Below are 23790 nucleotides of genomic sequence, written 5' to 3' on the forward strand. Positions count from 1 at the left end.
ACGTGATGTCTCATTAGTCAGTGGTCTAGTTCAAGCTTCTTCATGTGGTGGCTGGCTCCCGAGAGGGTGATAGCGAAACTGTGAGGCCTGTTAAGACTTAGGACTGGCACGCTTTCCACACTTGTCATTTACCACAATGACCAAAAAAAAAAAAGAAAGAAAAAGATCATGGGTGACTTAGTGTGAGGATTGTTTTAGTGGACTGAAGAGACTAGGGAATGACTAGCAGTTGAAGAAAACGTTCTTTTCATTCCTTTATATTTCCTCTAAACTTGACCCAAAATCAGCTCTAATTTCCTGAATGCTTCTGGTTTCTTCCCCCACGTGCTCACTTTCCCTGAATGTTGTTCCTGTCTCCCCCATATTAAAACCTTACTCATTCTTAAAGGCTTTCTTAAAATCTTCAGTTTCTCTCCCTTGTACTTTACTCTTGGAGTGTGAGATCAAAAAATTTTGCAAGAAATGATACATGGTCACGGTCTTTGTATTTCTGAATAAGGCAAGAATTTGGTGGTTATATTCTGTGTAGGCCTCAGTGAAGTATGTCCATATGTAAATTCTCATTATGAGTATTGTACACTAAGTTAGGTGGAGTACTTCTTATGTCTTCAACATATGGAATGGTTGTTTCTCCATCCCCTGCTGTAGGTGCCACACAGGTTTTGCAGCTTTCTGTGTCCTTTCTGTGTGAGCACATACAAGGGTCATAGAGATTAAGTACATACATGGCAAGAGAATCATCTTTCTAGCCTTGGAGGTGAGACTCCTTGGCTCTGTGACCCACCACAAACATTACCATAGAGTCTGTGTTGTGTGTCTTCATCTCCATCCATAAGTGCGTTGCGGTGGGGGGAGTACAGGTCTTCCTATTGGCAGGACTCGGAGGTGCTCGGGTTCTCATTGCTGCCCTCACTCTGCCCCCCTTATTCTTGTGCTTTTCCTTAGGCTGTAGGACCTCATTGATTTCATTGGACAAGTACTATGATGGGGGGGTGGGGGACACAGAAAAGAATAAGATCCCTGACCCTGCCCTCTCTCAAACTGGTGAGATTGGTAAATAGGTTATTAAAACGTAAGGTGGGAAGTATTATTAAAGGACATATTATTTGAATTACTTCAGTAATAGGACCAGGCGGCAGAATATCCAAGTAAGTGCGAGGGGAAACCACCTAAGTGTTGGTACAGATTCGTCAGTCTTGGCTCTCGTCGTCGGCTCTGGTGTGGTCATCACCCAGGAGCCAGTTAGGCTGCGTGCCGGGAAGATCTGCTTGATTCCTGAATTAAAGATGTTTTAAAAATAAATTTTTTATCTTCTTCTACTGTTTGTTAACTTTTATTTTTTACATTCTGCACGTTTAAAGAATAAGTAGTAATGTGTAAGAATTCTGGTTATCTGAGGTTTTATAGTAGTTTTTCTTAAGGTGAGCCAGCTAAAATGTCTCAAATATTATTTAGCTTTGGTATAGTTCTTATTAAATCTTGACACAGTGCCATGCTTTAGTAGGTGCTCAGTGCGAAGTTAAGCTTTCGTCCATTCTTAGCACAGTCACAAATAATTAGGGTCTGAACTGTGATCAAACACAAAACAATTGAATAAAGGAGAAATTGTACTTTTATAACAAAGTTTGAGCAGGACTAATGAACTATCACCTACCTGATCTGCCTTTTACTTTTATTTTTTTAACTTTTTTTTTTTGGTGAGTTTATTTATTTGAGGCGAAGGGGTGGAGAGAGAGGGAACCTCAAGCAGGCTCCTCACAGTCAGCACGGAGCCCGACATGGGACTTGAACTCATGAACTGTGAGATCATGACCTGAGCTGAAGTCAAGAATTGGATGCCTAGCCGACTGAGCCACCCAGGTGCCCCTGCCCTTGACTTTTTATATCTATGGAGAAATAAATTTTGTTCTTTATAAATACGAAGTTCAGGAAAGATTCAGAGGTGAAAAGGCAGGCAAGGCAGGAAGATAGATCTCCAAAGGAAAGAGGGAAAATAGAGCAGTCTTCCTAAATTTAAGTTGGAGTTCTGTTTTCTTTTCTGTCAGCTACCAAGATAATTACAAAAATGTCTGTAATGGTGGTATCAGTGAAATGAGTCATTTAAAATAATATAGAAAACCTCAATTGTATACAAGTAAAAATAAAACTTTGTTAGTGTAAACAATAATTTTCTTTGTTAGTCCATCAGACTGAAATTTGCCAAGTATAATTTTATGAAGACCCTAATAAAGACCAATATCATGATTATGGAAAAATTATTGTATTGTTAAATTGAGCATGATTTATCCAGTTCTTAAAACTTGCAGTCCTTAGATGCTCTCAACTTGATTTTACAGCAGGGATTATTTGAGTATGTATTCTCCAAGCCGATTTCTCTTGACATGGAATTTTATATTACAACTTACCTCTACAGCAGGGATAGTAATAGTACCTACCGTGTTGTTTTGTTATAAATATTATATGAAAAGCCCATAGAATGGTGTTTGGCACATAGTAAGTGCTCAATATGCTAGCTATTAATTATTGTGTATTTTTATTGTTACTCTCATGTATTTGAGAATTGGGAGAGAACAGCAAAAGGGAGAGAATATATTGCTGTCTCTCTCCATTGGATAAAAGAGTAACTAGGGGAAAAGCATAGGACGCTTTATAAAAACAATAGAAATTGTTTATAAGATATACTGATTAGTGGCTTAAAATCACTAGATTTTTAAATGGATGGTTCAAAATTGTTTTCTAAAAGTACTTATTTTCATAATTAAAGTTTTTTTTCCATTTAATAAATTAGTTTTTTTTTAATATGGATATTTCAACACTTGATTTTTATTTTTTCCTATTCTGTGATAATGGGACTTATTTACTTATTCAATTTTTAATTTAAATTCTAGTTAGTTAGCATACAGTGCAATATTGGTTTCAGGAGAATTCAGTGATTCATCACTTACAACACCCAGTGCTCATTACAAGTGCCTTCCTTAATACTTATCTCACCCATCCCCCAGCCACCCCCTCTATCAACCCTCAGTTTGTTTTCTATCATTGTGCGCTTCTTATGGTTTGTTTCTCTCTCTCTCACCCCTCTTCTATGTTCATCTGTTTTGTTTCTTAAACTCCACATATGAGTGAAATCATATGGTATTTGACTTTTTCTGACTGATTAATATTGTTTACCATCATACACTCTAGCTCCATCCACGTCATTGCAAATGGCAAGATTTCATTCTTTTTGATGGCTAATATTCCATTGTATAGATATATATCACTCGATGACATTTGGGCTCTTTCCATAGTTTGGCTATTGTTGATAATGTCAACACTTGATTTTTAAAAATGTAGATTATGGTTTCAATAATTATTATTGATTATGATTCAGTAATGATGTGTTCTCTCTCAAAATAAAATCTTAAAAAATTTTTAAAAATTTAGTGAATGAAAGAACATTGTACTCAGTGTTAACTTTCTTCCCTCTTCCTCATCCCCACCCCATCAAGAATTTTGTCTGTTGCTTTTTAGTTCATTTTTATTTCTTTTGCTACATGCACATGTTAAACATATGTAAAAAAGGTGAAGTACTTGTTTAACAGTGCGTACATATGCTTTTCTATGTATGCCATTTTGCATCTTGCTTTCTTTTCATCTGATACTGTTTTGATTCACAAATAGACTCACACTTGTAGTGTCACCCCATGTAAGAACAAGATGGTATTTTGGAACAGCAGAGAAAAGATGTTCTTTTCAATAGCATGTCATTTGGATATCCATTGGAGAAAAAAAAAATCCACCTTCATTTCTACCTTATATAACAAACTCAATTCCAGGTGTATTTCAGGTTTCAATGTAAGTGGTAAAATAATAAAGCTTTTAGGAAATAGAAGAACATTTTCATGATCTTTGAGGGCACAACAAGTGCTAACTATGGAAGAAAAATAAGATATTAAGATATAACTTGATAAAAATAAGATCTTACAATAAATTTATAAAAAGCTACCACTAGAATAGTAAAAGAGGTCACAAAGTGGGAGAAGGTCTTTACAATATGTATATCTAACAAGGGACTCATTCAGAATATATTAATAATTTTTCAAATCAATAAAAAAAAGACAGGTAACTCAATTTTTAGAAAGTAGACAGAAGACATTAACAGGCACTTCACAAAAGAGCACCTTTGCTCCTAGGTATATACCAACAGAAATGCATACTTAATGTTTTTCATAAATACATGCTTTAATTTCATAGTTGTACTGTTTAGAAACAACCTAAATGCTTATCAACAAAAAAGTAGATAAATTCCAGTACATATTCTCTCTCTATCCCTCTTTCCTTCTGTTTCTCTCTCGGACTCACACACTATATGGCAGTGGGAATGAATGATCTACACTTCTGTGCAGCAGTATGAATCTCACCCCCATAATATTGAATGGAAGGAGCTATAAACCAGAGAGACCATATTCTATAATTCCATTTATATAAAGTTCAAAATCAAGAAAAACTGATAAATTGGAGAGGGATAATGACTGGAGGGGGCATAAATTGTAAGGTTCTGTTTCTTGATATAAATGCTAATTACACAAGGACATTCAACTTGTGAAAATATATCAAGCTGTCCATACATGATTAATGTTATTTTATGTATGCATGCATGAATTGTATGTATTTTATATTAAAAAAATATTGTTTTGAGATCTATTCATATTGGATCTTAGAGGTCTCATTTATTCATTTCAACTCTGGTTTATAAACAGACCACAGTTTATTTATTGATTCCTTTACTGGACTTCTAGGTTGTTTCCTGTTTTCCTGTTTCAAATAATGTTGTAGACAGTATTCTTTTACATGGCTTCTTGTAAAAATATATGAGAGTTTCTCTAAGACATATACCTAGAAGTGGCATTAGTGGGTCCTAGTGTAAGCTCGACTTTAGCTTACCAGATATTATCAAATTATTTTCCAAAATGATTATATGTAGGAGTGATGGAAAGTTCCCATTGCTGTATATACTTGTCATCACTTTTGTCAACCTTTAAAATTTTGCTAATACAATGGGTGTGAAATGGTATCTCCTCAGTATTGTAATTTGTATTATGTGGCCATATGGATTTTCTCAGGGTTCCCCCCCCCCCCCCCCCCCATTTTTCACTGTTGGGAAATAACCTATTCATAATTTTGTACGTTTTTTATGGTTAATTTTAACATTTTTCTTGATTTATGTGCAATTTGCCTTGATTCTCAAAGTCCATATATTGAGAGAGACCTCCATTTGTGATTTTAACACATTGCTAGAATTTCAGCTGTAGACTTTAGCTTTGGAGTAATTCAACCTTCCTAAGAATATTTTTCCTTCAGGCCCTTTGTCCTGTCCCTGTTTGCCTGCCATCGCTCCTTCCAGTTTTACTAGCACATTTCAGCTATAGGGGCTTTTTTATCCCTCTTCTTTGTTGATGAGAAAGGGTAGTTGTGATATGGGGAAGGGGAAATGATAAATAGAAAAATGAATAAAAATTTGACAAGTTTATAAAATTAATATAACTGTATAAAATATGGTTGTGACCATTCTTAGTTGTTTGATTTATGTATTTGAAATAAATTCCAGATCTGGCATTCTACAAAGGCCAGTTATTTCGTTGTGTATTGTCTCCCTTGTAGATGCTTATCATTATCTGATGTGTGTGTGTGTGTGTGTGTGTGTGTGTGTGTGTGTGTGTGTGTGGAGAGAGAGAGAGAGAGAGAGAGAGAGAGAGGAGGGGGAGGAAGAGAGGGAGAGAGATTATTACCTGATGAGTTTCTTGTGTATGTGTGTATAGTTTGTGGTCTGTCAGTGTGCTGTCTGCTGCTTATATATGAGGTCTGTGCAGTGCTGTTATCCACTGGATTCTTGAGACAATTCCATGTATTCATGACATCCAGAGTAATTCTGTTAACAGTTCAAAACCCTCTTCCTCCAGTGCCACTTGTGGTTTGATGTTTTTGTGATCTTAGAGAGAAAATGACCAAGCACGAAATCGTTGTGCTTCCCAGGTACAGAGGTAACTGGTCTGGAGTAAAGGAGCTGATAGAAATAGGCTTTTCCTCTTTGTCTTCTTGGCAGTGTGGTAATATTAGCAAGGGCTTGGAGTTCCTGAACTGTTTTCCGAGAGTCACGGAGCTTTTGAGGTTAGGGAACCTTCATCACAGAACATCCTGGCCCAGATTTCTTCAACATTCCTTCCTTACTGCCACTGACTTCTGCTTTAAGTAGGATCAGTGCCAGAGGAAAAGCTCATGACTCCTGGCCATGGTCACAAAACCTTGGCTGATTTTGATCCTGCAGCATATTCTCTTGGCATGAACCTTTCGGAGAGAGGTGCCAGTTTAGCAGGGCTTCACTAGGAATTCTCTTCCTAGAATAGAATCTGATTTTTTTTTTTTTAATGGTTTAATGCAACTCATGAAGAAACTTGAGTCTTAAGTCAGTGTAGAATGACTTAAATTCCTAATTTATCAAGATTAGAAATCTTCTTTGTTAAGAAATAGAAAGGCTGTAAACAATACAGTTAAGTTCGCTGTATGACCAAAGCAGTATAAACTTTGGCAGTTAATTTAGAGGTGTTGATTTAAAGTGTTTTCTGGGGGCCCCTGGGTGGCTCAGTCGGTTAAACGTCCAACTTTGGCTCAGGTCATGATCTCGTGGTTTGGGAGTTTGAGTCCTGCTCAGGTTCTGTGCTGATGGGTCAGAGCCCGGAGCCTTCTTTGGATTTTGTGTCTCCCTCTGTCTCTGCCCCTCCCCTGCTGGTACTGTCTCTCTGTCAAAAATAAAACATTAAGAAAAAATTAAAAAATTAAGTGTTTTCTGTATTTTAGAGAAAACTCTAAATAAATCCTGAGTATGCTGATCCCAGGCTTTATTTTTCTATAAATTATATAAGTAATAAAGATTTTTTTTCCTAAGCACCACGTCATTTTCACACTTAAAAAATTAATAATTCCAGTAATATTATTCCAAATTTCCCCAATTGTCTCGAAAATCTTTGCTTTTGATTGCTTCATTTTATTCTATAATATTCCACCAGCTCTCCCCACTCCCCACACTTTGCGTTTTCAGGCCATTGATTTATTGGAGAAATCAGGTCCTCCTCTGCCCTGTAGGTTGTCCCACTTGCTGGCTTTGACTTCTTGCTTCTTGGGGTGGTATTTAACTTGATCCGCTCTCCCCAGTAGTCCCTGTAAACTGGTATTTAGAATGAAAGGCTTGATTAGGTTCAGCCTAGTTTTCCCTTTCCCCTTTTCTTTCCTTTCAGTGTTACACACTTGCTATTGGGTCACTTCTTGATACATATTCTGTCTGGTTGTCCCCATTTAGTTACTCTAAGATTAATGTGTGGATTCTCTTGGTACTCTATTACTCTTTTGGTGCAGAGGTGCCCATTAGAATTACTTCAAAGGTTTTGAAGATTCTGAAGAATCCTAGATTCTATTTTAGCAGGTCTGATGGGGTTGGGAAAACACATCTATTAAAAAACACATGGAGAAGTAAAAACCCTCTACCTTTACTCAGATGTGGGAAGAATCATTATCTTTAATACATTTAACATGTAATTAAAGTGACAAAATTCACTTTTATGCAGGTGCTTTGGGGAATGTGTGTTTTGTCGCAAGTAGAGCATAATTAAAATTATTAACTGGAGATGTTTGAGGCTGCTGTGGTGTAACAGAAAAAGCAGTGATTTGGACCCAGATGGCCAAATCACTTACTCTCTGCAAGACATTGTTTTAATCTAGAAAACAGGAATAATAAGATATTTGTGATAGGCCTGTTTTAATGATTAAATGAAATGATTTATTTGGAAGCAGTCCAGCACTTGGTGGTCAGTTGAATGGAAATCTGGAAAAGCATTTACAGTAACAGATTGTTTTCAACCGAGGTCTTTAGAGTAAAAACTTAGGAGAATGAAGTAACTATGTCTCATGTGCTTATTTTAGCTGTATCTGTATAAGCTTTTGTTCTTGAGCTTGTTTTTTGAGTGATAGGAGACTCGTGATACATAGTTTTAATATACGTGTAATTAATGTGGCCTTTTGAGAAAAACATCATGTGGAAATCTTACCTTTTTCCCCCCTTATTTTCAGCTTCATTTACCTCTTAATTCTCCTTTGCCTGGAAGTGAATTGACCAAGGAACCTTTTCGTTGGGATCAGAGACTCTTTGCACTAGTGTTGCGGTTGCCTGGCACCATGTCAGTAGAATCAGAACAGTTGACAGGTGTGCCTTTAGATGACTCTGCGATCACACCAATGTGTGAAGTGACAGGCGGTAAGTTTTTCTCCTGGCAGTAATCCAGTGAGTTAAGGCAGAGTTTGTCTGAATGTTTTAAAATGCACATTTCAAAACCTCCATGTTGTCGTTCAACACGCTAATGGTAGGAATTAGTAGACTTACATGGTTTTAAAAATCCATTGATGAATGTCTGCGATCTGATTTGAATGGGGTTTAAAACTATTGGATCTGAAATGAATGGTCTTTTTCTCTACCCATATAGAAAGTGCTGGTATTTGAAGTTGTTAAACTTTTTTTCTTCTCTATAAAGATTACCAGTATTTACAAATGTGGCAGAATTATTTTCTGTGAAAAATGCAGAGAATTTTGAGAATCATCTCATCAACCATATAATGATCAATGCCTGGTTAAGTGCTGTTTTCCCAAGAGGCAAAGAGAAAGCTGGATAGCAGGTTAGAGGACCAGGTAGAGAGGTCTTACCCATCTGGTCCCTGTGTTAAGTGAACAGTAATGATACTCTTGAAAGAAAATATGTAACAGACTCAGAACTTCTGTAATGTGGAATTGGTCAGCAGGTGGGTTAAATTCATACCGATAGGTATTGAGTGTCTACTGTGTATGAAACACTATCTTATGCTTTCAGACTTCAGTAGTGAGTATGACAGGCAACGGTATTCTTGCTTTCATGGAGCATTTTAGTTCTCACCTAAGGAATTTGATACTAAAATGTCCAGGTCTGGCATACCACTATTTCACCTGTGTCAGAGGCCTGTGACGTTATTAGTCTCCAGACACAGTCATAGCCAGCTGTATCAGTTTAAAGGAAAATATGAGATTTAATTAACATTTTAGGTACCTTTCTTCAATTCTGTGGGGAATTTGGAAATCTGCAAAATTCACAGACAAAACAGGTACCGTACCTACACAGATATGTAAAGTAGATAATTAGGAAGTTGTTTTCACATTATTAAATGTTCTTATTTATAGAAGTACTTTCTGGTGAACTCTTATAATTCTTTCAGTTTAATTTATATTAAAAAAAAAAGTTATATACATACATCTTAAAGGGAAAACCTGTCTATCGAAATGTGAAAATTCACTGCTAACAATTCCTTGTGCATGGATAATATTTTTCAGTGACAGTCCCAATTGTTCTATGGGTAGATTCACGTTTGTATTCAGAAAAGTTTAGTTTTTAGCCTTGAACTGACTTACTTGCTAAAATCCTGATACATCTATCTATCTATCTATATCTGTATCTATATCTATATCTATATCTATACATAGGTAGATAGATAATATAATTTTTTTTTTAGTTCTAGTTTTTAATTAACAGATTGAAGTCCTTAAAGCTGTAATTAACACTTTTGCATTGGAAAATTTTTTACTATATATTATTTACTCAGAATTAGGGTAAAGTTATGGGACTATATGTACTGTAACTTTGGTCTTCTAGAATCAAGAATATTCAGAGTGTGAAATGAAGTGAGTGGTATAAGCAGAGAGGGTCTGCAGTGAACCTGAGAGATCATGTAGTGGTTAATATCCTTGCCTTTGGCAGTAATGTACTAAAGCTATTCTGCTTATTCTTTGAAAGGAACATCTCCAGATGAAATCACCCTTGGTAATATCTTTCAATGACCCAGAAACCTTGGTCAGGAAAAGCTTCCCCAAATACATATCCTGAATGTCTCCTGATGTAGTGGTTTATTTGCCTCTTTTCATGCTCTTGCTATAGCAATAATGAGAAGCTGCTCAAATGCCACTCACCTTTTCATAGATCTGAATAATATGTATTCCTTTTTTATTATTTTAAAACGAAAGGTTTACTAACGAAAGTTTTGAGGATAAAGAACTAGAAAAGTAGAAAGAACAGAAAAGTTAAACCCACTAGTATTGCACTATCCAGATATATAATCACTACTAACAATTCCTGTGCATTTTTAAACTTAATGGTAAGAGTAGTGTATGTTCATTTATTTCGCCTTCATAGAATAATTCTTGTTTACTAAGGAAAAGTTGGAAAGAAATGTGCCTGTGTTGCCAAAATCATTAGTATTTTGTTATGTTTTCTATGTGTACTTTAAAAAAATTATATAATTGTCATTGTAAGCAATTTTCTTTTATTATCAGCTAATGAATGAGTATCCACTCTATATAACTGTTCTTGGTGCTGGAAATACAGCAGGAACAATAATAAGTAAAGGTTACTTTTTTGGACTGTGTGATAGATAAAATCGTAAAATGAATAAACACTATTGGAGAGTGCTACTTACTATGAAGAAAATGTAGGGTAAGGGTGTAGAGAATAACTTGAGGCAGAGAATGAGTGTTCTTAGAAGGTCTTTTGAGGAGGTGACTTTTTTTTTTTTTTTAAGCCATAAACCTAAAAGATACGCTTACCCCTCCTAGTTTGAATCAATTTAATATATTAGTTATCCTCGGAGATTATTATACTTGTTTAAAGAAATAAAACATTTATTTATTTTTTTAAGAGATTTTTTTTTTTTTTTTAACGTTTATTTATTATTGAGCGACAGAGAGACACGGAGCATGAGCAGGGGAGGGGCAGAGAGAGGGGGAGACACAGAATCCGAAGCAGGCTCCAGGCTCCGAACTGTCAGCACAGAGCCCGATGCGGGGCTCGAACTCACGACCTGTGAGATCATGACCTGAGCTGAAGTCAGTTGCCCAACCAACTGAGCCACCCAGGTGCCCCAACAACATTTATTTTATAAATTACGTTTGTATATCTCTAACCTTAAAGGTAAAGCCGCTTGTTTTAATAGAGATTAAATCAATCTTAGTTGTGTCTTAAAAATATTAATCTCTCTAAACTTATTGTTACAGCATGTTCACTGAATCTTTATTGAGGTAGAACTGACCTACAGCGTATTAGTTTCAGGTATATGGCATAATGATTTGATATTTTATATATCGTAAAATGATCCCTCACAGTAAGTCTACTTAACATTCGAGCAAAGATCTGAATAATGGAGTAAACCATACAGAGAGATGTAGTAAGGGAAGGAACACACTCTGTATTTTGGTGAGCGGCAGGAAGGCTGATGTGAAGTAGAGAGTAAACCGGTGGGTTTAGGGCAGTAGGCAAAGGACAAATATTGAATAACCTTTTAGGCTATAATAAATATTGTTTATTTCCAAATATGACGAGAAGCACCGGGGGCTTTTTATATAGGAGGTGACATCTGATTTCTTTATCTGAAAGATCACTTCAGCTGTTGGATGAGAATATAGCGTAAAGTGGCAAGAATAGAAACAGAGAGGCTGGTTAAGAGATGACAGTACTTTGGTGTAAAGTGCCGGGTTTGTGGGTGGTGAGAGGTGGTCTGATGCAAAGGGGAACTAAGGATGAGGGCAGTGAGGGAAGAAAGAATGAAGGATGACCTGAATATTGGAGGTAAATGGCTATGACATGGACTGAGATGGCACACCAGGGAGAAGCAGGTTTGGAGGAGGTACAGGGCTATCAAGTCAAAAAATGCTCAATGGAGATGATGGTAGAAGCATTTTACAAAAATTGTGTAAGATTGTAGAGTAAATCAGTTTAACTTTCTTAGCCTCTACAAGGACTGTTGCTCAACTTACTGGAAATATTCTTTTTATCTCTTTTCCATTTGACTAAAATGCTGGTATAGTAGGCTTCTGTAGGAGAATATTTTTTTTCACTTTTGCCTTTAGACTCACTTTATTTAGTTTGATGTTTTTGTGGACTCTACACAACAATAAGTGAGCCAGCTTCTTGACTGTGAGGTATGTGCTTGTCTCACAAACATAAGCAGTGATCCTAGAAACTTATTGCTTCAATACAAAGGGTCGTACAGTACAAGAGATGAGTTTTGATCTAGAGAATAAAAGAAATATTACATAGGATATAGGCTTACTTTGTAAAGATGCCAAAATTTCCTATTTCCTCTTTAACTTTCAAAGGAATTAATGGATCTTTATTACTTGCCAGGAAACTTAAGTTTATTAGATTTTTCTTTAATTTTAATAAAGTATCTTTGTAATTCTCTTTTATACTAAGATTATAACTCATTTACTCATATTTTTCTAATCACCAACCGATGATGACACAGGTTAGAAGAGCAGAGAGAATTGCTACAATTACACTTTAGAAACTTTTGTTTTTTTATGACTTCTTAGGAATATGCTTAAATTTAATGAAATAAGATATTCAGCCTTTATATGATCTTCTAAATACTTTGTATTAAGATGATCAGCCTTTCTGTATATTGCTTTATATATGTTTGACTCAAAAATATTTTAATCTGCCAATTCTTTCAAATAAGTGTGGTTCCATTTAGGCATTCTTTTTAAAATACTAATTTCAGGGGCGCCTGGGTGGCTCAGTCAGTTAAGCGGCCGACTTCGGCTCAGGTCATGATCTCACGGTCTGTGAGTTCGAGCCCCACGTCGGGCTCTGTGCTGCCAGCTCAGAGCCTGGAGCCTGTTTCAGATTCTGTGTCTCCCTCTCTCTGATCCTCCCCTGTTCATGCTCTGTCTCAAAAATAAATAAAGTGTTAAAATACTAATTTCAAATTAACATCATGATTTCCAGGGAAAAGAGTATACCCAGATTAAAGTTTCTAATAACCTGTAAGGGTTTGACTCTTGGCTGTACTGCTGTTATTAATTTGGATAAATTAACCTCTCTGTGCTTTAGTTTTCTCACTTATAAAATGAAGAAAGTAACCCATACAGTTGTGGTTAGGATTAAATAAATTAATATGATAAAGCAAGTAGAATAGTGCCAGGCATGTAGACACTCAGTAATTGGTAGGTATTTTTATGATTACGACTATTATTATCGCATACAGGTAAGTTGTTTGTTATATGATACTTGTTTTTCTAAGTAGAGCTGACTGAGGATTTGAATCCTACTACTGCCTAATGTTTTCTTTTCTGAGTAGCCTTTCGCAAATCACATGTTAAGTATAAACTGATATGAGTAATTTGATAGGTCAAATATAATCATATAACTGTATTTGGAAATAATTGATGGAATCAGAAAAAAGAGTAGGACTGTTTTCATAGTGAGGTTATTGCAGATAACATTGTAAGATGTTTGAAGGTTTTCAGCATTGGTTTGGATCAACACCTATGAGAGAAATATGATACAAGTTACATATGTAATCACAAATATTATAGTGGTCACTTGAAAGGTGAAATTAATTTTAATATCTTTTAAGTCAATAAATAAAAATATTTAAACATGAAAATGATATTTAAAAATTATTGAAAGAGTTTACATTTTTCCTATTAACTTTACAAAATCAGGTGTATGTTTTATGGTTAGTATACATCTAAATTTGGACTTGTTATATTTCAAGTTCTCAGTAGCCATATATGGCTGATGATTACAGTATGGGACAACACAGCTCTAGATATATTTATTGAAAATCCCTGTTTAAGAGATCTTTTCACTAGTATTTTGTCTTAACCACTAGCATTTTAAATGCTTTGTACTAAAAATCCTATAGGTTAAAATACACAAAAGGGAAATTCATTTAAGATAGGTCAATTCCCAACTATGCAAACCAGATGAAATTCAGAAAAGCCCATGCTACCATCTATTTGTTAAAGTGCAAATGTTTAAAATATGCAATAATTTCCATCAGACCAATTAAATAATTATTGATTATCTGCCATGTGCTTAGCATTTATCTTAGTGATAATATTTTTGTTGAGCAGGAGTAAGATTTTGAAGGTTAGTTATTAGATGTTGTATATGTGTATGAAAGATAAATTGGTAACAGTTGGGAGATAATTTTATAAATGCATTTTAAGTTATGTTTTATATAATATGCATATATACTACATATATAAGTATATAATGTGATTTTTTTCATTGTTGTTTGTTCAGACCAAATTTCTATTTTGTATATACCTATATTTAGAAGAAAAAGTTTACATACTCTCATAAAATGGAATTGTTGGTGGATTAAAAATAACTAGTTTTCTTCGTTTTTCCATAAGATCACGAAATAAAGTCAAACTTTACCATTGAACTTTTGTTGATAGTATCAGAAACCTCACTATGGTTCTGTCTTGCTGAAGGTAGAAATTTCTGCAACTAACTTTATTCTTTTTATCTCAGGCCGTTCATACTCTGTATGTTCTCCAAGAATGCTTAATCAATGTCTGGAGTCCTTGGTACAGAAAGTGCAAAGTGGGGTGGTAATAAACTTTGAAAAAGCAGGACCAGATCCTTCCCCTGTAGAAGGTATTATTATACTTTTCTTATAGACATTCTAAATTTCATCATTGAACTAGAACTGAAAAATTACCATGATTTGGCTTTAAGATGGACAAGGTCAAATTGTTGAGATGACAAAATGGCTATTGGTAAAGAGGGAAAATTAAACAGGAAAGTCAAGGTGAACCGATAGTGGTTCAGTAGCATCACTTTTTTATATTGATTGTTGATAGCCTGAAATTTTTATAGGAGTCGAAAACCTTATTAACCATTTGCAGATTAGCCACCTTATATTTCCTTTTTAGGAAAAAGTGTGCCACTTTGCTTCTCCCCAGCATATATGCTTCTCCTGTGTCCCATAACTCACAAGAGTGTTCAATCCTAGGTGTTTATTTCCTTAGCTGCATTTTGTAAGGATCAAACTGGTCAGAAACAAATAAACGGTTTGTGTGGTTACAAAAATGAGAAACTAGCCTTTGCCATTAAGCTGGACTCTATTAACTCTAGTTAAGCCCCACCTGACTTTATTTTAATATTCTGTTATCATGAACTGTTTCTATTAGCTAGAGGGCATAAGGGGTTACACTAGAACCAACGGACAGCTTATATCTGGGACCCTGTATGTAGTATGGCATTGCTTAGAACAAGAATTAGAAAGTCGTTAATGACACCTGGCAGAGGTTGTCCACTACAGTGGGTAACTGGGAGAAGAGAAAAGTCATAAAGATAAAAAAAATGGGTACTCTCAGAGGAGGATTATAGGGAAGGAGCAGAAGATGGTAAGATTATAGAAATTATGTCACTGTCTCTGGTTTAAATAAACAAGCTTTTTCTTTAATTGAATTCTTAGACATGGAATGTATTTTTGAATTATTTTAATATTTGGCTTAGCGTTAGGCACCAAGTAAATGTTTATTGAACTGTTGAAGACAGTTGCTATTTTGCTAGAATAATTTTAGATTAAAGGTAGGTGCTTTGTATCTGGATTTGCATATTAAATTTTTTTTAGTTAAATAGGCTTTGGTTAAAATGATTTGAAAGAAATATTCATTTAGCAGTATTTACCTAACATTTACTAAGCTAAGAATGATGATGAAGAGATTGGGTGTTTGCCCTTATCATCTGGTAGGGAAAACCTATCATTCATTAAACAAGTATTTACCATAAAGGAGGTTTTACATATTCTGACTCGGCAAGCAAAGGATACTGTGGGACCTCCTTTCAAATGTTGAACTCATAGTTGGAATTTGCAGAATTTACTCTCTCATGAATTTTAATATAAATGTTAAGTAGTCATGATAGTAGACCCATTCAAGAAAAATGAGAAAACTCAGACATTTTCATTAAGCAACGTAACAGTGGATATAATTTAACTTTTTTGCTTTTTTCCTTATTGACATATGCTTTCTTTGTCTGCATTTCTTTGCTACAGATGGGCAGCCAGATATATCAAGGCCTTTTGGATCACAGCCCTGGCATAGCTGTCACAAACTCATATATGTGAGACCAAATCCTAAAACTGGGGTTCCTATAGGTCATTGGCCCGTTCCAGAATCTTTTTGGCCAGATCAGAATTCTCCAACACTAGTAAGTACCTGAGAGACTGTGACTTTGTAATAGTAACCATTTAACTGCTCTTTTTTTTTTTTTTTTTTTTTTAAAGATTTTTCATTTTGAGAGAGAAAGAGAGAGAACACATGCGTGGCGGGGGGGAGGGGGGAGGGCTATGGCAGGCAGAGAGAGAAGGAGACTGAGAATCCCAAGCAGGCTCCGTGCTGTCAGCGCAGAACCAGATGTGGGGCTCGAACTCCTGAACTGTGAGATCATGACCTGAGCTGTAGTCAGATGCTTAACCCGCTGAGCCACCCAGGTGCCGCTTAACTGCTTTTCATACTAGTTTTAAGAACTGCTATCAAAGGGGTGGCTAATTTATTGGAATTAGACAATGTTCAAAGTGCTATGGTAGGCTGTTACTTGATTTCGTACACTGTATTGTTATGAAGTAGTAGGAAAAAAAGGTGTCTGTTTTCTTTAGAATCTAATACTATGCTTATGTTTTTATGATTGGCATCTGGATGCAAAATCATAGATGGAACAAGAGTTTCTCTTTGATCTCTAAATATAATATAATGTGAGGGCTTGTCTCTAGGACACAATTTAGAATTTAAATGAAAGTTTAGAAAATAGTTCCAGTTGTTTGTTTGTAATCTTTTAGGACGTAGTCTTAGAAATTCATGTAGACTTTCATGGTTTTAGGTTATGTTCAGTGTTCTCATTCAGAAGTTTAAGGTAGAAATGACTTTCTAGTCTTGTTTACATGAATTATTTTTAGAAACAGTGGGGCTTATTGAATGATCATTGTGAATTATCAGTATTCACTATATGGTTCTTATAGTGATAGGATAACCTTATGTAAATTAATATCTATTCGGTGTTGTTAATACACTGTTTTTTCAGATCAACATTTTTTTCTGGTATCTGAAGGTTTATAGGATACTGTGTGGGAGAACATGACAGTAGTTCTTTGCTATTACCCTTAGAAGATAGGAACTGTATTTCAAAGATCATGAAGCAGTTTTAACAATGTTTCATGCAGTTATCATACATGAATTAAACTGAACCCTTTCTGAAACCTTTATACTTCATTATTTTTATTTTAATTCTAGTTAACATACAGTGTTATATTAGTTTCAGGTGTGCAATATGGTGAGTCAGCACCTCCATACATCACCCTGTGCTCATCACAGTGCTCTGTTTAATCTCCATCACCTATTTGACCCATCCCCTGCCGACCTCCCCTTGTAACCATCAGTAATTGAGAGTGCTTCTTGATTTGTCTCTCTTATTTTTTTCCTTTTGCTTCTGTGTTTTGTTTCTTAAGTTACACATGAGTGAAATCATACGGTATTTTGTCTCCCTCTGATTTATTTTGCTTAGCATAATATTCTCTAATTCCATTCATGTTGTTGCAAATGGCTGAATAATATTCCATTGTATTTATATACCACATCTTCTTTATCCATTCATCTATCGATGGACACTTGGGCTGCTTCCATATTTTGGCTGTTGTTGATAATGATGTTGCACTGGGGTGCATGTCTCCCTTCGAATCCGTATTTTTGTGTCCTTAGGGTAAATACCTAGTAGTGCAATTGCTAGATTGTAGGGTAGTTCTAGTTTTCACTTTCTGAGGAACCTCCGTACTGTTTTCTACAGTGGCTGTACCAGTTTGCATTCCCACCAAGAGTGCACAAGTTGAAACCTTTATACTTTAAACCTATATCGATTCTTCAGGGTACTTTTTACTTTTACTCTATACAGGTCTATAAAGTGAGATTTCCTTTATTTAGTAGGGATTTAATGAAGTAATACATGAAATTAGGGCTTTATAAATTTTAGTGAAGTATCTTCTTTATTCCTTTCCTTGTTCTGATTGAATCATCATAGTTTTAAAATCTGGCCTTTATAGATAAACTCTTAATTTCTTTTGTCATTTTACTTTCCCTTTGGATGTCCATTCAACTTTCATAGAACAGATATTGTGTTTGTGTCAAATATTGCCTTGTTGGTTATTCATTCTATTGTGTATATGTGTAGTACTTGTTAAGTCCTAATAGAAGGAAATCCAAAACCAGTGTCACAAGCATAATCTGTTAATACTGCTCTAATGGCCTATTGCAAATTGTTAGAGGATTTTTAAGTGTGGGTAGGATTTCAGTTGGGGAGGAAACAATATGAGAAAAAGTATGGAAGTAAAAAAGAACAAGGTGTATTTAGAGGAATGAGAAATAGCAGAGTATAGGTGGGTCATACCATGTATGTGGGACATTGAGAATACTATTAAATAAACCAAAGTACTCACGACTTTAAATGCATGGTTAAGGAATTTGAGCTTTTCTCATTGGGGTTCACAGAATAAGTGAAGATGTTTTTAACAGAGTGATGCTGTAGGAAATTTAATCTGGTGGTTGTCACATGCAGCAATATTAGGAGATGAGTTGGAAAGAAAGCAGGTTATCTAGAGGGCTATTGCTATGATTCACGTAAGAGATGTTGAGAGTTTGAATTAAGATGATGGAAGAGAGAATCATAAAGAGACAATATTGGAAAGCACTGGCAAGATTTAGTACTGAAGGATATATTAGTGGGGAAATGAAATTTTTATTAATAATAGTATTCAAATAAGATGCAATGATACTGAAATTAAATGTGAGTTATTAGCAACTGGTTCTGAGTTTTTATTTTTTGTTTTGTTTAAATAGATTTTTTCATTTTTTTAATGTTTTGAAAGATACCTACTTTTTTTTTAGGTTCATTTATTTATTTTGAGAGAGAGGCAGTGGGGGCAGGAGAGGGCAGAAAGAGAAGGAGAGAGAGGGAGAGAGTCCCAAGCAGGCTCCGCATTGTCAGCACAGAGGCTAATTCGAGGCTCAAACCCACAAACTGTGAGATCATGCATGACATGAGCAGAAACCAAGAGTCTGACTGAGCTACCCAGGTGCCTCTAAGTAGATGTTTTTTAATGTTCATTTATTTATTTTGAGAGAGAGGGAGAGAATCCCAGGCAGACTCTGCACTGTCACTGCAGCCCAGAGTAGGACTGGAACTCACAAACGGTGAGATCACAACCAGAGCCAAAATCAAGGGTCTGTCACTTAACTGACCGAGCCACCCAGCTGCCCCTGGTTCTGAATTGAAATCACGGTTCCACGAGTTATTAGCTGTGAGTTTGGTCTGTTATCTTCTCTAAGCCTCAATTTCCTGTCTGTTAAATGGAGATAATAGCTCCTATCTCATGGGATTGTTTTGGGGATTAAATGAAGTAACAAATGCAAACTTTTCTTTGTCACGTTCTGGAAGACACCCTCTCTCACCAACACACATTGTTGCTCTTGGATCTCAATATTTTAATCCAAAAAGATAAGTGACTTTCATGGACTGATTCAGTAAGATATGTGTCAGTTACATGCAAGATACAGGAGCACAGTATGAGTAAAACGATGGTGCTTTACCTTCTAAAACGATGGCATCTTACCATTCCATAGGAAGGTCAGACTTGTAACTGTAAACACAGTACACTACAGTGTGCTAACTGTGCAAGAGGGATGGAGCAGAGCCAAGAGGAGGTGATGCCTAAATGCCTGGTATGTCCTGGGGGTGTAGGGCAAGAAAGGGTGTCAGGGAGAAAATCTCTGAGACATTTTACTTGCCAGTTCAGACTTCAAGACTTTGTTTGCCAATATGCAAGGAAGAAAATAATAAAGCTGCCAGGGATGACATGAAAGCAGGAGTATGAGAAGATGATCTACTTGCGTAACTTGCAAGTAGTTTGGCATGGCTGGAGCGTGGGATGTACACGGTGTGCGGTGGTTGAAGGCAGATGGGGACCGGATCATCAAGGCTCTTTGTATCTGATGTTTAGAGAAAAGAGTCTGGGTCCTATTTTTAGGTGATTAGCTTGCTACTTTTACCAAATAATTGCAGATAGGGAAATGACATGATCATATTTATATTTTGTGGCTATGGGATTGATTGGAGGGAGCTAATTAGGGCCATGAAAAATAAGTAGTTGTACTAGTCTGGTCTGAGAAATGATGATGGCATAAATTAGAATACTAAGAAATCAAAGATAAATTTCTAGAGAGTGAGAATTTAGTACTGACAGAGGGCAGTAACTAAATACTGAGCACCTGCCAAGTTGATGTGTTCTGCCTGGTGGTTTAGAATTTGCGGGATTTTATCTAGGCCTTTGTGATAGTTAAATATGGAGGATAAAGAGATGTTAAGGATAACCAACCCCTAGGTTTTTAGAACAGGTTTTGTAGCTTAGGGGAGAAGTAATGAATTGCATAATAATGTATTTGAGGGACTTTTGTCTGGTAGGCAGTTGGAACATAAGAGAGGTGAGAGAGATCCAGTCCCAACACGGTGGATTGGGACCCACCAGGGTGTAGGTAGTAATGGAGTAATAAGAGTCTTTCATACTGTGAAATTTCAGGTTATTTCTTCAGAGCTTACATTTCCTTCAATTGGTGAGATTTTTAGGAAGGAGACTATTTGGCGGGCAGGGATTCTAACATGTCTTTTTTTTCCTTTAAGGTATTTTGGTTTTTTGTACTTTTAGATCAGGTTCTCCAAAGTAGTGTGTATATACCACAGAGGTAACCAAATGGTCTACTGGAATAGGGAAGGAAAACATTAGAACTTCTTTTAATGTATATTTTTCTCCTAATTTTAATATTATTTTGGTATATATCTTATTACATACTTATACGTTAATTTACAGATAATTTATAAGTAAATGTGTATATGTCCTAATATATATTCAGCAATTTTTACTGACCACAAGGTCTATTATCAGTTTGGAAGCTACCACTCCATACAAGAAATTAAATTGCTATAATTGAGAACTTACTAAGGTTTCTGTACTTCAGTTGTTTCCTAGATGTGACAATTTATGAGTACTCACTCATTCCAAAATTTTGCACTTCTGACAAATTTGATTTTACCACCTAAAAAGATTTTTATGCTATATATAAATGGTTTGTCTTTTTTTTTGTGAGTATTATGTAAAATTTAAGCATTACATTTTAAAGTATTTTCTTTCAGCTTTAATAGTGTAGTCAGTAGTAAATTAAACTAACCAGCAAAATTGAGGACTTGAGTAAATTTTGATAGCGAGGGATATGGAAAATGAGTTTGTTCTGGTATTTTGTGTAAATAGTAATAATAAGACTTTCCTCTCTAGCCACCTCGTACATCTCATCCTGTAGTGAAGTTTTCCTGTACAGACTGTGAACCGATGGTTATTGACAAATTGCCTTTTGACAAATATGAGTTGGAACCTTCGCCACTGACTCAGTTTATCCTGGAAAGGAAATCTCCTCAAACATGTTGGCAGGTGAGCTGAGCAACTACAGTGACCTAAAAATTGAAGTTGGATGTGTGTTTTTTTTTTTTTTTTTTTTAAGTTAAAGTTAAATTGAATCAATGGTTTCAATTACATTCTGTAAAGGTTATTAAATGTGAAGTTTCAACCACTCCCTTTTAACAGGTATATGTGAGCAATAGTGCAAAATACAGCGAGCTCGGTCATCCCTTTGGTTACTTGAAAGCCAGTACAGCACTGAACTGTGTCAACTTATTTGTGATGCCTTACAATTACCCCGTCCTCTTGCCCCTTCTAGGTAAGTCACTCGTGTCCCATTCTCAGTGGCTCAGCATACATACTGATTTTCCTAAAAACAAAGATTGGGAACATGTCTTTGTAAGTTCTCATGTTTTGTGGAAATTAACGGAACTGTTGTTAATACTCTGAAATATCGAACCTATCTAAGGTTGTTTTATAGCAACCTGTGTATGTTTGTGGTAAATTAAAAGTCAGTGTCAAAACACCTTTGATTCTACAAACTATTGAAGATACTGTGTTTTAAATTTTTAAGTATTCCAAGTTTTCTACAAGTTAGCTTTCTTACATAGTGAGAATTGGTAATAGAGGCTTTGTATTTGGTAAATAAGGATTTTTGTAGAAGCATATATTTATAGATCTGAATGTATTTTCTTTCTAAGAATGTATCTATAATTTTCATTTGGCACATACTTGTCTATTTATTTTTTTTAGAGAGAGAGAGTGTGCATGTGAGTGGGGGAGAGTGACAGAGGGGGACAGAGAGAAAGGAAGAGAATCTTAAGTAGGCTCCATACTCAGCACAGAACCTGACATGGGACTTGATCCCAGGACCTTGGGATCATGACCTGAGCCAAAATTAAGAGTCGGACGCTCAACCGACTGAGCCATCCAGGCACATATTTTTTAAATGAATGAATGTGTTCCAATGATATAATAAAAGCCTAAAGTTAGTTTCTGGGGACCCTCTGGCTATAATTTTTGAGCAGTACTGTTGGAGAAGACTTCTATGCATGGAACCACTTCAGATTTAAATATTATCGTCAAAAGAAAATTTATAGTCAAAATATTAGTAGGTATATTTTATTGAAAACATTGTGTACACTTTGTTTCTGTCCTCAAATCTGTTTTATGTTGAGGTCTAGATAGTGTACAGATTTTCTTGTGTATTATCTGATTCTACCTTTATTTCATGAAATATTAGATCATGATTAGCATCTTTTTGTTTTTAAAATGGTATTACTGCTCAATGGCAGAACCAAAATTTTGCCACTATTAATTTTGTTAAAAATTGATGTCTGATATGTTACTCTCTTACAAATAAGAAAGCAGTGTTTAAAAATGAAACGTGCTTGACTTGATTTTCATGTCTGAAAAAAATGATGATAGTTTGTTCACATTCATTTATAGATGACTTGTTTAAAGTACATAAAGCAAAACCAACATTGAAGTGGAGACAGTCATTTGAAAGTTATTTGAAGACAATGCCTCCCTACTATCTTGGGGTAAGAATGTGATCGTTAAAAATAGAACTTGTTACAAAATTTTACATTATGCTTATAGTTTACTTGTATTTACTGCTGTTATAGAATGTATAGAATATATAAATGTCATGAAAATTGAGTGTACAAATGACCGATAAAGATGTAATGGGAAAGAAAGGTTTCAGTGATTTGTGGAATAATGATGATGGCAATGATAATGACGATGAGAACATGTATATAATGCTTACCTTAGGCCTGATATTATGCTAAGTATTTTACCTCATTTAGTTTATATGGTAATCCTTCAAGGTAGAGATCATCATTTCTATTTCATAGATGAGGAAACTAAGGTATTAAAAGATTAAGTAATTTGTCCAAGGCTACTTGTGTGGAAGACTGGAATTTACTCCCAGGCAGCCTGGCTTTTAGAATAGCTCCAATTGTTGTACTGCCTTGTTAGATTGCAGTTTTATAATTATTATTCCTTAAGGGTACAGAATAGTTTTGTTGCATTATTCCCTAAATCTCTAAAAACATGTTTTTAGGTAGATAAGTATATATTCTTATAGACTCCTATTTTTAGAACCACGAGATTGTGACTACAGTTGACCCTTGAACAACACAGGTTTGAAGAGGATAGGTCCACTTGTATGTGGATTATTTTCAATAAATATAATGGAAAAAATTTTTTAGACATGTGGCAATTTGAAAAACTCTCAGATGAATCGTATAGCCTGAAAATATAAAAAAAAAAATCAAGATAAACCTCAGTGTTACTGTAAGAATACAGTCTATAATACATATTGCACAGAAAATTTGTGTGAATTGATTATGTTATTAGTAAGGCTTCTGGTCAATAGCAGGCTATTAGTTAACTTTTTGGGGAGTCAAAGTCACCTGCAGATTTTTTATTGTGCAGGGGTTGGCA

The 23790-nt window shown here is 35.3% G+C and overlaps 1 protein-coding gene across 2 annotated transcripts in view; it reads left to right on the forward strand.

Moving 5' to 3' along the window:
* The window catches only part of INTS6 (integrator complex subunit 6), an 89869-nt gene that overhangs the window by 49446 nt on the left and 16633 nt on the right, over positions 1–23790 (forward strand). For both annotated transcript variants that reach the window (XM_042909466.1, XM_042909544.1), the window contains exons 6-11: positions 8104–8287; positions 14373–14498; positions 15904–16058; positions 21220–21372; positions 21526–21658; positions 22789–22883. In XM_042909466.1, the coding sequence (XP_042765400.1) occupies positions 8104–8287; positions 14373–14498; positions 15904–16058; positions 21220–21372; positions 21526–21658; positions 22789–22883 (846 nt within the window). The remainder of the gene's footprint in view (positions 1–8103; positions 8288–14372; positions 14499–15903; positions 16059–21219; positions 21373–21525; positions 21659–22788; positions 22884–23790) is intronic.

This window comes from Panthera leo, chromosome A1 (assembly GCF_018350215.1).
Source record: "Panthera leo isolate Ple1 chromosome A1, P.leo_Ple1_pat1.1, whole genome shotgun sequence".
Classification (NCBI taxonomy): Eukaryota; Metazoa; Chordata; class Mammalia; order Carnivora; family Felidae; genus Panthera; species Panthera leo.